The 16,567-nt window shown below is 35.6% G+C and overlaps 1 protein-coding gene across 5 annotated transcripts in view; it reads left to right on the plus strand.

The window, feature by feature from the left end:
- LOC126192013 (unconventional myosin IC) overlaps positions 1 to 16,567 on the plus strand; it is a 431,394-nt gene that overhangs the window by 353,589 nt on the left and 61,238 nt on the right. For all 5 annotated transcript variants that reach the window (XM_049932574.1, XM_049932572.1, XM_049932575.1 and 2 more), the window contains 3 exons: positions 5,201 to 5,351; positions 11,019 to 11,134; positions 14,793 to 14,863. In XM_049932574.1, coding sequence (XP_049788531.1) covers positions 5,226 to 5,351; positions 11,019 to 11,134; positions 14,793 to 14,863 — 313 coding nt within the window. In that variant the 5' untranslated portion in view covers positions 5,201 to 5,225. The remainder of the gene's footprint in view (positions 1 to 5,200; positions 5,352 to 11,018; positions 11,135 to 14,792; positions 14,864 to 16,567) is intronic.

Consider the following 16,567-nt stretch of genomic DNA (forward strand, 5'->3'; position numbering starts at 1 on the left):
GAGACAAAGCTGCATATTCAGTGATACATTTATAGAGGGTGTGTGGGAATTAGGAATGAATGTTAAAGTGCTGTAGAACAAAATTTATTGAAATGTAATGTGTTTTTTTTTTACAAAAACATTAAGTAACTTCTCCCATTTAAAGATGAAAAACTATATCCTTCATATGAAAACCCAAGGCCACGTGGCAACAAGCAAGCATTCATTTAAGTACTCGATGATGCATTCACAAACATCTGGTGGGATTGCATTAATTACCCTTTTAATTTCATCCTTCAATTGGTGTATTATTTGTGGTTTGTTCACGTACACTTTTTATTTCACAAATCCTTACACAAAATGTCACAAGGTGTAAGATCACATGATGTGGCAGGTCATTTCTGATTGCCACAGAAAGAAAGAATTTTTTGAGGAAACTTTTCATTCAGCAGAGCAATTGTTTCATGGGATTTGTGACATTTCGCACCTTCTTGTTGAAACCAAAAATTGTTATTTCCATCAATAAGAGGGGAAAAGCCAATCATAAAGCATATTTTGGTAAAGACTGTTGTTCACAGTAATGGCAGCTCCCTCATCATTTTCAAAAAAAGTATGGGCCGATCACTCCTGCTTAGAACCCACACCACACATTCATATGTTGAGGATGCATCTCATCTTCCACAGTCACTTGCGGATATTCGTTACCCCGAATTCTGCCATTCTGCTTATTAACGTACCCAATGAGGTGGAAGTGCATCTCAACTGAGGAAATTATTCTTTTTATGAAGTTCTCATTCTCTGCTTGTCAAGCCAAGACCCATTGAGCAAACCAGCGTCTCTATCCACGATCTGCAGGCTCCAACTATTGTGTAAGTTGAATGTTGTATGCATGCATTTTCAGATCTTTTGAAAGGATTTCATGCACTGCACTTCGAGATAAATTCAATTGTTGAGCTTATCAGCGATCCGATTTTCTGTCGCACTGTCACGCATGGCAGCAATGTTTCTTTGCATTTGAACAGAACGTGGTTGTCCTGTTTTCTTAACGTTTGACACAGAACCCATGGTCTCAAAACTTCTGGATCAGCTTCCAAACTGATGATTCTGTTGGAGCAGCATTATGTCTGAGTGTCGCATGCAATTCATGAACGATTGCTGTGGGACTTCCACTGTTTTTGAAATAAATTTCCATCCCTTTGATACACTGCTGAGTTGTCATCTGCTCCATGACGAAAATAAACATCAAACAACAATGCTCACTACACACAAGCTATCAGGCTACTAATGGGAAGGATCACAGATTACATAAGATGAAAAAAATAATGGTTGCCAACTGTCATTTGACAAAATGGCGCAAAATTCTAATTCGTCCTTACTTCCTGGACAGCCATTACTTATATGAATTCTGATTCAGGTTTCCAGTGAGTTCTCTTTCACCGTGCAAATGGCTGTCACAAGCCCTTATTGTCACTTTCCAAATAAAAGTTGTTTCTCCTTAATCCAAAATTGAAAGATAAGTCTGAGACATGGTCAGTGGATGTTTCTTTTATCTCAAAGTCTATCTTCTTAGAATTCAGTTTGTGCATGGTGGAAACATTTGAGACTGTGTTCAAGAATCTGTGCAGAACAAAAGCTTAACAAGTTTAAACAGAGACTGGTGGGGATGGGGAGTGCTTGGCTAGAAGTAGAGATTGAAAGATTTTTGTTTTTGTAAGGAATTTGGATCTGTTCAACGGCTGTCCATAACACTTAGTTGGCTGTCGATTTCGTCCTGTAACGAAGATTTTCAGTGTATTTTGACATTGTGAAAAAAGTTTTGGGACTCATCATATTCACTTTTAAACTGAAATATTCTCCTCTCTGCATTAGTTTGTCATCACAGCAACAGTAAAATCGTTAAAAATGTATAGCTCTTCACAGTTACCATATTTCTTCTACTTTATTCTGATGTTATTAAAACAAAACAATTGGGCTAATATGGTTGTTGTGTTGGACATTAGCTCACTTATGTCTTGATGTTAAAAATGTTTCATTTTCATTAAGTGGCTCTTAGAAAAGATGATGGTATGAAGATGATTTGTCTGTCAGATAGTCATATTAAACTTGTTAGGCAGCATCTCCTTTATTTAAGCCTAGAAATATTTTGTGTTCTTACTAACATCCATCAGTATTGATTGCGATGAGCATATTAGCGACATAATTATAGTATGAAATAAGGAAAATGAGTTGCCTTTACAAATAAGCCAGCTTTCTCTTACATTGTATGGATGGTCACATCAGGATGCAGTCTTCCTGCTGGATATTTGCCTGAACTTCAGTGATCCTTGAAGTTATTTATTATTGATGAGTTTGTTGCTTTTATTATTCACTCTCAACAAGTAACTTTTGCACAAGGTAACTGTCCTGTCAAGTGTACATGGTATATCATCAAGAACAAACTCACAGCCGACAGGCTATCACACTCTGATCCAGAACAACTTAATGCTATCTACCTACAGCTTTGTAATTACTATGTGTGTTTCCTTTTGAGCTAATGTTGTATGGATGAAAAGCAGTTAAAAGTATTAAACTGAAGAAAGTTTCACTAATAAAGATTCTCCACCACTGTATGCAGCATTATAGGGGAATCTACAGTTTCATTGGAATCTAAGCTATGGCATGTAATGCACTCTGAAGTGAAAGTCGTATTCAGACATAATTTCCAAACATTGGGATTTTTCTTCTGACTTTGCCGACATGAAGCCATATGATGTATCACTATATAAAAATATTCGTTAATAACTTAATTTCTAAGTTTACTGTTCAGGTGGCAGTCGTATTGTCATGGCATGTGAAGTTAAACAACTACTACAACTACAGTAACAGTGAATGTGGAAATTTCCCATTTTGCATAAGACGCTGAGATTCATTTTGTACATTTAGTCTGTTATTTTGTAGGATTTTATAAAGATCTTCTTGAACTTATTATGTTTGGTCTCAGATTCATCGCTTATATCAGAACATAAAAATTTCATAAATTGAATTAACTTATTGTAGAATAGCATGGGGACAGTGCGTTCATTACTCTTCTGTCCTGTTTTCATATTTATTTCCTATTCTCACTTTTATCAGAAAAATCTTGTTGGTTTCTTACTGGCAACATGTCGAATTTGGGCACATTCTAATGCAATTAGCTTTGATGATTGTATTCACTTTTTCTGTGCAGCTGATTATCATCAACAATTTAACATAGATTAATCCTCTTAGTATTAACCATAGCATAATAAAGAGGACTTCTATTGATATGATCCAGTAACAACAATTACGATGCATATCTACATCACAGACATTTGAGACTTTAAAGGGTCTCTGGCGCCATGTAGTTTCATTTGATTAAAGCTCCTTTGCCTGGGTTGCAGATGGGATCCTCCATTTCATTCAATTCTGAGGTGCTATTCCAATGCCGTTGGAGAGCCTCTGCACTGTTAGAATTTAGGGAGAATACCAAGTGGGCTGTGTCATTATTGGAAATTTGCACTGAGGAGGGAGGTGTGCTAGTGTAGTCTGTGCAGTTTTGCAGAGTCCTTATACCAGAATGGTACAGTGGTTGGCACATCTGCCTAGTGAGCAGGAGGCCCAGGTTCAAATCCCAGCCTTGCACAAATTTTCATTCGTCACTTCGAACTGCATAGTGCATCGTACGTGTTTGAGACTGGAAAAGGTCTCTGGAGCCTTATAGTTTCATTTGATTAAATGATCATCTTCTTGAAACTATTGCTCATACTTGTTTGTGTAGGCTTCCTCAAGTAGGTTGCTTGGTGCATCCCCCAAGTAATTTTTGCTCCAATACTGTACTCAAATTCACAGTTTTGAATTGGGCATCTCGATTGGTAATTTTTTATGTGATTTAAGTGGCAGAATCTGTATTCATTTGCTTGATGTTAATGGATTTATGAAAGTGAGCTGTTGCTAAAAACACTATACTAATGACACAGCATGATTCCTTCCTTATACATGCCTTACAAGGGGTGCCCCAGGAGCAATGGTTAGAATTCAGGGATATGACAGGAATCATCATTTGCTGCAAAAAGCCTAGCAGACCTGGGCTCTAAAGTGCACACCTGGGCTCTAAAGTGCACACCTTTAGATTTTAGACAGCATTCTTGTTTGGAGCACAGCAATTGGTATAAAATGTTAAATTTATTTGTTGGCAGCTGGTTTCGCTCCTTTCCTCAGACCATCTTCAGGCTTACAGTGACATCATTGCTGCTGGTGGCAGCAGACAGAGCAAGATATGTATAAGTATTGTTGCCACAGTGATCAAGACTGTTCCTATTGATTTTTAGCATACCTTAAGAGCTATGAGCAATTTTTAATCTCCACTACTGTGAAACATGTCTCTTCTACTGAACAAGTGCTCATAGCTCTTACCTCTCATAATACCAACATATTTTCAATACTGTGTATTACCTGGAGGGAGGAAGGGGACAGTATTTTCTGTCCACTCTTTAATGATATGTAAGTAGTTTGAAGAAGTAGAAAATATCTTTTAGCACAGTCTTAGAAGTACTAAAGCATTTCCAGTAACACATACACATACCCCAGGGGGGAGGGGGGGGGTTTATCTGTAACCATCACAAACTTAAAAAAAAAAGTTTGTTATTGATGGTTTTACTCACAACACACTTTTTAAAGAGATGTTGGTGTGTAAGCTTTAACTGAAAAATTTAAAACATTTATGGGATCTGTTAGAAGACCTCATTAAAAACATAACTTTTTATTCAAAATTTTAAAATACAAAGCACCTGACTAGGTTACAGTATTTTCAAAACCCACTTTTGATCTTGTGAGCGTTAAGATATTCACTGGACTTTTATTTCTTGTTTTGGTCCATACTACTTCCTCCCAAATCATGGAAAGCAAGAAACTTGCAGTAGAAGAGATTCGTTTCACAATATCAGTGGTGAAGTAGTGCTCATAGCTCTTAGGATATGCATTTTAAGGCCTGTGTTTTACTAGGCCTTTTTGCTTTGAATGATTGTTCCCGTCGTATCCCTGAATATTGACTATTCCTCAGAGGACAACCTGTATTTGTGATAAGTAGCATAAGCTCAGTTTTTTCTCAGAGAATGGGCTTTTTTTGTAAAATATATATGCACAAATTTTGGATGGTCCAAGCTTTGTATTGTGTGAAAAAAATCAAATAAACTCACTCATCATGTTTCTTTCTTTTCCTTTCTAGTGAGCAGAACTCAAGAGGAAGGACAATGGATCGTGATCTGCATAGGAGGGACAGAGTGGGAGTACAGGACTTCGTCCTTTTGGAGGACTATCAGAGTGAATCTGCTTTTGTAGAAAATCTGCGTAAGCGATTCAAAGAAGACATTATATATGTAAGCAGCATCATATATGTCTTATAATTGGAAACTAATTACAGGGAAATTATATAAATTATAGTATAGAGGCTGTAAATAAACATGATAGTTGTCAGATAGCAGAAAGCAGTCTTTCTTAACCATACTTATTTTGCCATGTGAAATAATAATGATCTCAAACTGCCAGTTTCCTTTAGGTTTCTGTACACAGGGTGTCACAAAACTACTTGTTCAAATTTTACAGGGGGTAGAGAATATCAAAACGAAAGTATTTCAATTAGGAACATGCTGACTTTCAAAGCTACTCTGTTTACGGAACATGTGTTGCCAGAACTGCAGAAGTATCTGCATCTGAATGTTAGTCAAAGGATGTACTTCCAGCATGAAGGAGCACTGTCCCAGTCCAGCATTGCTGTGAGCAATAATCAGAGAGCCTCCTTTGGGAATCAATGTATCAGCTGAGGTAATCGTATGACCTGACCACCCAGCTCACCTGACCTTACGTGTGAGGATTTCGTTCTCTGGGAGCATATGAAGCAGCTTGTGTATGAAACAGTTGTGAAAATGGAATAAGTCCTTCTTGCTAGAATTGCTGTCACTGTTGCTAGAATTGCTGTCATTGTTGCTAGAATTGCTGTCATTGTTGCTAGAATTGCTGTCATTGTTGGTACCATTGCAGATATGCCAGGAATCTTCGGACATGATAAGCAATGACCCGATGACGTATTGCATGCAGACCAGTGGTTGTGCATTTGAGTAGTTCCTGTGAATGCCACTGCTGTAATTCGATAAATAACCTATCTTCTGTGCAAATAGTCACTAGCATCAGAAATTGCTGTCAGGGACTATATGTACCATAACTAAGTATGTTTATTTTGATGTTCCCTACCTCCTGTATTGATCTGAACGAATAGTTTACCAAGTGCATAGGATGATGACCATCACAGAAAGTCACTTGAGTTATTGTTAACAGTAATGCGTGTGCTGTTTACTAACAATGTACAAACAATAATATTTTGCAGTTGTTTTTCCAGGTAACACAGAATAAAATTACGGTAAAAAATCATTGTTTTTGATACAGTATGACACATGTTACCAAGGGCATTGGAGTGTTTGTGTACTCTCATTGAACTTAAATACATATTTATCAGAATGGAAGGTCATTAACTCTCATAGAACAAAGAGGCACATTGGGTAGCCTAATAAGCTCACACTAGTGAGCAAATAACACTTCCAGAGAAACATTCGCAACTGAGCATTACAGCATAGATTGAAACTGGTCATCGTCTAAGCATTGAAAAATAATAATAATAATAATAATAATAATAATAAAGAAAACCTTATAACTGAAACAGTATTTTCAGAATCTACCATATTTGAGAGATTTGGGATTAAAATTCTCTCCATTCATATTCATTTAAGTTTTCTAAATCACTGCCAGGAATGAATATGGTGACAATTCTTTAAACAAAGTCACTGTCAATTTCCTTCCCCATTTTCTTGTAGTCAAACTTGTGGTCCATCAGTAAAAGTGTTGACAAAGAATCAAACACTAAATGCCCTTTATTTGCTCTGATTATCAGAGCTCAATTCAGAAATAGGATATTTCTACCTAGTAAATAAAATGAGACCTGAATGATGGGGACTCTTTTATCCATTAGCAAAAGAAGCAGAGGAAAGTATCATTCCGTTGGACAAAAGAGTATATGAAATTTGATACAACCGTCTATGTGCCACTCTGGGCAGACTGCAGAGTCTAGTCTTTTTGCTTTTTGTTGTGCTGTCAGCAACTCACTGTGTCATGTTTACAGTGAGTAGCAATCTGTCCTTTTTGTAATTACTGATATTTCAACCTGGACTTTCCATTGTTTAATGAGGACAACATCAACTGTAGGAAAACTTATTTATTTATTCATCCATAGACCATTCAGGAGAACAGTATCGGACATGAGAATTGAGGAAGTAAATAGGTCTCTTCCATGGTATTGCAAAGTGTGTTGAAGTGATAGGATAGTAGCCGAACAGGAAGGGAAGATTAGAGCACTTCAAGCTGAACTGGGTAGTGTTAGGGAGGAACTGGTGACGTTAAGATGGGAGAAGGGTGAAGGCAGGGGGAAGTGGTAGCAAGAAATAGGGGCCACAGAGAGACAACAGTATCTGACAATTTCATCATTGGCACAAACAAAAGATTTGCCTTGCTACCTCAGTTAACTAAGGAAGAGGCTTAGGTATACATAAGTGTAGTTAACACTTGACAGACTTTCACCAGGAAAGCAACTGTTTAAAAAAAAATAGAAAGTAGGAGGAAAGTTCTGTTAGGTAGTAGCCATGGAAGAGGTGTGGGCCAGATCTTGCAGGGAAAATTAGGTGACAGTTACCAGGTCAAAAGGTTATTCAAGCCCAGTGCATGTCTTGGCCAACTGATAAAGGATGTAGGATCATCGTGCAAGACTTTACAAAGCAGAATCATGTTGTGGTAGTGGATGGAGCAGGAAACACTATTGATAGGGATCAGACCTATAATATTGAGTGTGACCTGGTAAAAATAGCATCTGCAGTGAACCATACAAATGTTGGCTTGGTTCCTGCTTTCATGTGATTGGCCCCAATTGAACGGCTCTGTCAGGAGGGTCAATATGGAGCTAGATCAGCTGCTTCAGCCGGCTACTTTGTCAGGCATAGATTTGGTTCCTGTGGATGGTATTGGTAGGTGGGACTTCACAAGGCATGGCCTGTGTCTCAATAGGAAAGGGAAGGATAAATTGGCTAGGATTGCAGCAAAATTTTTAGGCTAAGATCAGCGTCCAATGATACAATATGGAATGAAATTAAGTTTTGTGAGAAGTTCAGACAGGCAGGTACTAGATATGTTAAAGTAACACAAGATGGGGAACCAAGTGATAATTCAAAATTTAACCTATTTTATACTTTTGTGAGTATATTTGAAAACAATGAAACATTGTTGTAAGAAACCATCTGAAAAGCCATGGCTTATTAAAGGGATAAAAATATCTTCTAAACGGAAATGGGAAGTGTATCTTATAGCTAGAAGGAGTAATGATCAAGAAGCAATCAAAAATTATAAAAAAGACTGCACTGTATATGCATTGGTCTGAGTTAGCACCTCTGATAATAAAATTAAAACGATTTGGAATATGGTTAAAATGGAAAAGGGCAACCAAGTGCACAGGAAGAGCAACCAAGAGCACGGGAAGACATTATTTCTTTCAAACTCAATGAAGAGTTTGCTGACACAAAGTGAGAAGTAAAAAATATTTTTAATAATAATTTTTTTAAGTGTTGTAGAGAAAATAGGATCCAGCTGTTCATTAGAAAATGCAAAGCTGTATGTGGAAGAGGCAATATCAATGCAATTTGATAAAATTGATATTCAACCTGTCTCACCTACTGAAATTATGAAAATATTAAATTCACTCAAAAGTAAAAGCTATCATGAAATTGATGGCATTTCCCACAGGGTACTAAAAGCTTGTTCCCAACACATCAGTAGGATTCTCAGCTGCCTATGTAGTAGCTCACTGAAACAGGGCATTTTTGCAGACAGACTGAAATATGCTATTGTTAAACCATGGCATAAAAGGGTAATAGGTCTGATGCTGACAACTACAACGCAGTCTCACTTCTGACAGCTTTATCGAAAGTTTTTGAAAAAGTAATGTATTCAGGAGTAGAGTAGCTTCACATATTTGTAAAAATGAATTACTAACAAACTGTCAGTTTGGTTTTCAGAAAGGCATTTTCAACAAAAAATGCTATATATCCTTTGCTGATCAATTATTAAATGCTGTGAATAACTGAACATCACCCATTGGGATATGTTTGTGATCTCTCAAAGGCTTTTGACTGAGAGAATTGTGAAATTCTTCTAAATAAGCTTAAGTACTGTGGTATGAGTGGCACAGTGCACAAATGGTTTCATTCATATTTAACTGGAAGAATGCCGAAGATTGAAATTGACATTACAGATTGTCTGCAAAAATCACGAGAGTCCTCCAACTAGGGAAGTATCAAGAATGGTGTCCCACAGGGTTCAGCCTTGGGTCTCATATTGTTCTTAATATATATAAATGACTTGCCACACACTATCCATGAAGATGCAAAGCTATTATAAATAATGTCTTTCAGAAAATTATTAAGTGGTTCTCGGCAAATGAACTCTTACAACATTTTGAGAAAACACAAAATATGCAATGCTGCACAGTAAATTCTGTAACACCATAGATAAATATAGACTTTGAACATAAGTCTGTTAAACTTCCTGGCAGATAGACCTTTGCTTTTTGTGGGCAAGTGCTTGGTATATCACTTGCCCATGAAAGGCAAAGGTCCCTGAGTTCGAGTCTCAGCCTGGCACACAGTTTTAATCTGTCAGAAAGTTTCTTATCAGCGCACACTCCGGTGCAGAGTGAAAATTTCATTCAGAAGTCTGTTGCTAAGGCAAAATATTAAAAGTTTCTGGGTGTATGCATTGATGAGAAAATGAATTGGAAGGAACACATTGATGTTCTGCTGAAACATTTAGTTCAGCTACTTTTGTTATTAGGACTATTGCAAATTTTGGTGATAAACATATCAGTAAATTAACCTACTATGCCTATTTTCATTCACTGCTTTCGTTTGTCATCATATTTTGGCGTAATTCATCATTAAGAGAAAGTGTATAATCAGAATAACAGCTGGATCCCACCCAAGATCACATTGCAGACATTTATTTAAGGAACTTGGCATATGCACAGTACCTTCACACTACATATATTCACTTATGAAATTTGTTATTAACAACCCATTCCAATTCAAAAGTAATAGCAAAGCGCTAAAGGATTATATACACTCTTCTGGGTTAAATCTGACTTTGACACAGAACGGGTTGAGTTATGCCGGCACAAAAATCTTTGGTTACCTACCAAATAGCATTAAAAGTCTGACAGATAGCCAATCAGCATTTGAAAACAAATTAAAAGAATTTCTGAATGACAACTCCATCTCTCAATGGATGAATTGTTAGATATGAAGTATTGGGGGGGGGGGGGGGGGGGGGAATTATATTGCGTAAAGAAAAGTTATGTTAAGCCGACACATTCCACATCATTACGAAATGTCGTGTTCCTGATCTAAGGAACAAGTATTAATGTAATGTAGTGCCTGTCAGATAAATTACAGACATAATATATTTTTATATAAAACATTAACAAAGTATGACGGGAGTAGGTGAGGATGGGGCTGGAAGTTGGCCATTGCTTAATAAAAAGGAACCATCTTAGCATTCACCTAAAACAGTTTGCACTTTTTATTAGTTGGTGTTCAACCACCCTGGTGTATTCAATAAAGATCAAACACATAAAAAGCATATAAGTTCAACTAACAGTATTGTGTTGCTGGATGCACACACTGTTTCAGTGGTATTGACTTGACTGTGTTTGCCATCTCTCGTTTGTTTCTACTACTCTATCAGCTGCTGTCACCCCACATCTCTTCATATTCATTTGTAAAGAAGAGTCTTCTTCAAAATGTTTTGTGTATCCACATAACGAAGATTACATTTTGCATATTATATGATTACAATAATGTTTAGTCTACTTGCAGAAGATAGGAAGTTACTTCAAAGTATGTAGTTGGCAATGCATTTCTAATATGTTATGAAGTTCCTTTTTTGTATTCTTTCAGACATACATTGGAACTGTGTTGATATCAGTCAACCCATATAAAAATTTGCGAATTTACACTCCTGAAGCAGTTAAACAATATAAAGGTCTACATTTTTATGAAGCTTCACCACACATGTGAGTAGAATTTAATTCTGTTTTCCATACTTGTATTTAATGTATCTCATGTGTACATGTATACTTCTCATTGTTCTGCATTGTTAATGTCTCTTTGGAAGTATCTTGATTTATTTACTTTCAACAAATTTGTTCATTTTAAAACACAATTATGCTCTAGCTACAAATGTTTTTATATATAGCACCAGCAGTATCCTAGTTGAGAAAAATTCTTAAAAATACTCCCCCTCAAGAGTTGTTCCATGTCATTAAAATACATATGGCTCAAGGTAGTGTAGAATCATAATTCAGCCCATTGTTTACTTGAATTTAAACTTTCATTGAAAGTTGCTTTTTGATATTTTGCAACTATATTATGCAACTATGATGTTTAAAACATTAGTATGGCGTTTATTTTATATATCCATTCACTAAAATCATATTCATATGGCGTTTACTTTATATATCCATTCACTAAAATCATATTCAAATGTGAGAGCACAAAGTATAACATTGTGTTGTGATGCGTAAAATTTTGCTGGTATGTCTCTGCTATTTTCAGTTCATAATCAATTAATTAAACATAACCATTAAAGATGAAAAATCCCTGTGTTTAATACTGTGCAAGTCATCTACAGATATTTCATATTACACTTTATGAACTTCATCTAAGAATGGAATGCTACAGTCTCAGAAATTCAATTGACGATGATACTTCGTTAATAATATACCTTAAGGGTGTCCACCCACAAAAGCTGTAAAGCACACTAGCCAGAAGATTCTGAGAAAAAGGACTCTAAAAGTTTCATGCACAGCTCATGTGCTGTTTCATTTATACATTATGGCAGCACTATGAAATGGCTGCACCTGTAGTGGACTCATTTGCTACGCAGGCGATCTACGTTCAATCCTACCTTCAGGTAACTTTTTATTTTGCTTTTTAATTGTTTTAATAGTTATAACAACTTTTAAATAAAGTTAATTACCTAAAATATTATCTATTATAAGACAAAGTATTTTATTTTGTTTATGAAATGACTGTTAGAGCTAATTAGCATAAAATGTGTACTACAATTAATATTTTGTTTTTATAAAGTTGAATAATTTCAGATGCATATAATGGAAGAAAATTAAAGCTTTAATTACCTCTATAACAACTGCTTCAGGTAGGGTTTTATTTATACAAGATCAGAATCATGCACAATTTATGAAGGATGATTGGTTACACAAGCGGTCATTTTTTAAAAGATCTGTTGGAAAACATATTCTGTTAACATTCATGAAAACTTTTGTTTCATCAGCAAGCATGGAAGTGTATGAGGCATACTGGATGACGATGATGCACTATTAATTGTATTTTTATACGGTATTCACAGGAACTTCTTTTTGTATTATTTTCAATCAGATAAGTGCAATTTTAAATATGCTTTATTAAATTGTTTGCCTGTCTGTAAAAATAGTTGTCACAAGATTGAAAAAATGGTTCAAATGGCTCTGAGCACTATGGGACTCAACTGCTGTGGTCATAAGTCCCCTAGAACCTAGAACTACTTAAACCCAACTAACCTAAGGACATCACACACATCCATGCCCGAGGCAGGACTCGAACCTGCGACCGTAGCGGTCGTGCGGTTCCAGACTGAAGCGCCTTTAACCGCGCGGCCACTCCGGCCGACCACAAGATTGAAGAAGAGTAGTGCATGTTGGAGGAATCGCTTTAAATGTACATGTTGATTATTTTTCATCACCCTGAATCATTTCATCATATAACTCAGGATTTTCTTGTTCGCCCCTGCCACAGTGAAAGTCAAGAATGAACTGCAATATTAGTTAAAGATTCTGGAGGTTTAAGGATGGTGCAAATGTGTATATATGCTGTAGCAGGTAAGGACCACTGTTTGATTAATTCTATGAGGGTCCTGAGCCTTATTAATCATCTGTCTGTGTGTATGTACAATAGGGCAAGATCTATACTCTACTCTTCCGTGTAGAAAACAGTTCTTCAAATTTACTATGAATGTTTTTAACCTCTCCACAGTTCATAAAATTGTTGGATATGTAATAACATTTTAATGACAATAGTAACAGTCATTTCATAAATTAAATAAAATTCTTTGTGATTTAATTGATAATATTTTAGGCTGTTAACTTTATCTAAAAGTTGTTATAATTTTTAAAACAATTAACAAAAAAATAAAAAGTTACCTGAATGTAGGATCGAACCTGGATCACCTGTGTGGCAAGTGAGTGCACTAGAGGTGCAGCCATTTCACTGTTCTGGCACAGCATATAAATTGACGTGTATATGAAGTGCATGCCAAACTTCAGAGCTGTTTTCCTCAGAATCTTTTGGCTAATGAGCTTTAAATCACTAACCTGCAAACAGAATTTAAAAGACGGTAACCTTCGTTGTTAGTTTACCTCTCATTGAGGGTTGTAAAAGAACACCATCCAACTCTCTCTTGATGATAGGAGCATTAATCAGAAGGAATGAGGTATAGGGGAGCATCATTTCTCATTATCAGCAACAGCATTTATTGGTCCATCGTGAACCATTATATACTTTAATTTGATGAAGGACAAGTCAAATTAAACACAATCTGAATTTGAATTTTTGAATTCTGTGTTTTAAAAATCAATAATTCTTCTATTGAGTAAAAACAGAGTTCGATCAGAAATTAATTAAGGTTATTTGTGAAGGAATTTTTATGACAATGATGCTTTAAATGAGTAAGCAAGCTACTGAATAATTTAACTATTGTATGTAAAACACTTTACTGATATGTTTCTGCTCTAAGCTGATATATGGTGGACATTACTAGTGCTTCTTGTGTTGTGGACAGGGATATGTTTGTTATTTCACAATTCCTCAGGTCTGTTTAGAAGGTACTCATTTGCAGACAGGACTGAATCATATATGTGGACTTGGCAGATTCCTTATTTTCAGTCAAATAAATAGTAGTGTACATTATTCAATTTTCTTTTAGTTGCAAATAGCCCTGACAGATGTTTTCTAAACACTAAAGTTTTTTCCCCCTCCCTCTCCTGGAGGGACAGTGTTGTCCCAAAAGATTAACATATACTAAAGCAATGAAGTAAAGTATGCATGATATGTCTGAACCACTGTTGACCTGCTTGCACTTCGTTCGTAGCACATGAAAAGCAAACAAGCCTTTGAAAGCTACATTTCAAGAGCTCTTCCACATGGCACTCTCATTTTATGTTGAAATTTAGCCATATTCTTAGTTCTTTAGTTCCACTGTCAAGATTTTAAATTGTATCAAATTCTTTTCCATATCTGCTGTGTTGGTCTGGTAATAGAATTACTAGCCCTCAGACTTAATAGGTGTTATCTTGAGGATATTTTCCACTAATGAGCATTTTGTGTTTAAATAGCGTATTTCACAGAGGAAAAAAGCAGCATTTACAAAGAACTTAAATTCTACCAAGATTAAAATTTTAAATTTACACTGTTCTTTCATACAATTATGAAACGTTTAGGTCCGTGTCATGTGAAAATTATCCATTGAAATAATATTTCTGTAGTCTTCTCAATCATCCAGTTGTTATAATTTGTTTCCTTTTCAGTGCTTGTCGGGAAATCATTTTTTCAACTGCTGTTTTATTAATGTGGAAAGCTTCATACAAAAACCATAATCCAGTATTTTTATTTTTACAGATATGCCATATCAGACACTGCACTAAGATTTCTTTTGGAGGAAAACAGAGAACAATGTATTCTCATATCAGGTAGATAATTGTTTTTTATGTTTAAATGTATTATGGAAATATAAGTGAGTTGTTTGGGGATCAATAATGGTAAGCCACAATGAGTAAATTTTACAGGAGAGCCACAAAGGTTAAAAAATATTCCATAAATCACGTGATTGACATAAGAGTTATGTTTATTGTGCTTTTAGGTACTACATACATTTTCTTGTCACATGAAACAGAACACTTTAAATTATTGTACATTGTGAGAAAGCAATATTAAGATCAAGGAATACGTATAATTTTGTGGCTTGCCATTGTATATCATCAAAGTGTCAGTGCCAACTTTTGGCATCACAATTCATACTGTTCTCAGCGTAATCTAGTTGCATTGCTCGTGTACCTTTGACCCTTAAAAATAAAAATTGTCCATTTTGTAATATATTTATGAAGCAAATTGTATTACTAATATCAATATTATTCTATGCTGGCTCTCCTAAGTAACAATGCTCATAATTATCATCATTTAAGTAAAATTATAATCATTTTCAAATATTTGTTAATCCTGGTTAATCATTATGTCACAGTACATAACATACTATGCCGCCATTTACATTTAGCCGTTTTACTCAACTCCGGCATCTGCTGCTGCCATCGAAGCATTCCCCTTCTTAGCAGAGGAGATGAGCACCTATCTAACAACAGGGGTTAAGTCTTCCTCCTTGTGAAATAAAAAAAGAATGCAAAGATTACTAATAACATGAATCTATGAAACAATCTGAACTATAGAGAAATTTAACAGATACATAAAGGCAAACCACAATAACCTCTACAGCAGGTACCTTTGATGCCCATCACATGTATAACAGTCATTAACGGTTAATGGACTCTAGATAAATGTCTTAGAAATTTTCACATAATTCATGGTTGCATTAATTATTATTATTATTATTGTTGTTGTTATTTGATAGCACAACATGTACTGCACTGTCACAGTAAGCCACAGTCACATGCTATAATATGGCAGGTCACATACTTACATGCTTTTTATGCTTACCTCTGATGAGATGCCACATGGATTTGGCTGATAATCAGCATCTGCAATGCTGTCATTGCATGAGGATTCACTCTCAAAACAGTCTGCTTTATTGTGGGCTCCACAATGCATGCTTTCATCCAAACAATTCATGCTGTTACCTTTGCAAGACACCCATCTTGTTGCAGTGTACATTGCTAAAGCAGAAAAATGGTGTGCTGTGTCTTGGTGTAATACATAACAACAGGGTGTGCACTGTGAAGTGTCTCCTTTTATAAATGTTGACAAAATATAGTGAAATTGGATCTACACACCAAGCTACAGCAGAACATGCAAGCATTATAACCATTTTTTATGCAAGTGTTCTGCCACCACTTGGTGAGTAGATTTTTTACCTATCCAATTACATTATCTTTTGTAAGTTGTTTGATATTTTCAAAGAAGATTTTTTTAGAGACCAGATGAATGAGAAGACGTACTAGTAATCGTGAATTGTTGCATCCAAAGGATATGCTCCAATAATGATGGAAAAGAAAATTATATTTTTATATTTTTTTAATTAGAGAGACTTCTGCAAATGAAGAACATTTATTAAATATCCATCAGTATTAAATGATTGCATCGGGCCAATGTTTAGTGTTTGCTGTTGTCTTTGAGTGGTAACGGTCTACCATGTAAGTTCACTTAAATTGACATATGTAAAATCT

This window comes from Schistocerca nitens, chromosome 1 (assembly GCF_023898315.1).
Source record: "Schistocerca nitens isolate TAMUIC-IGC-003100 chromosome 1, iqSchNite1.1, whole genome shotgun sequence".
In the NCBI taxonomy this organism is placed as follows: domain Eukaryota; kingdom Metazoa; phylum Arthropoda; class Insecta; order Orthoptera; family Acrididae; genus Schistocerca; species Schistocerca nitens.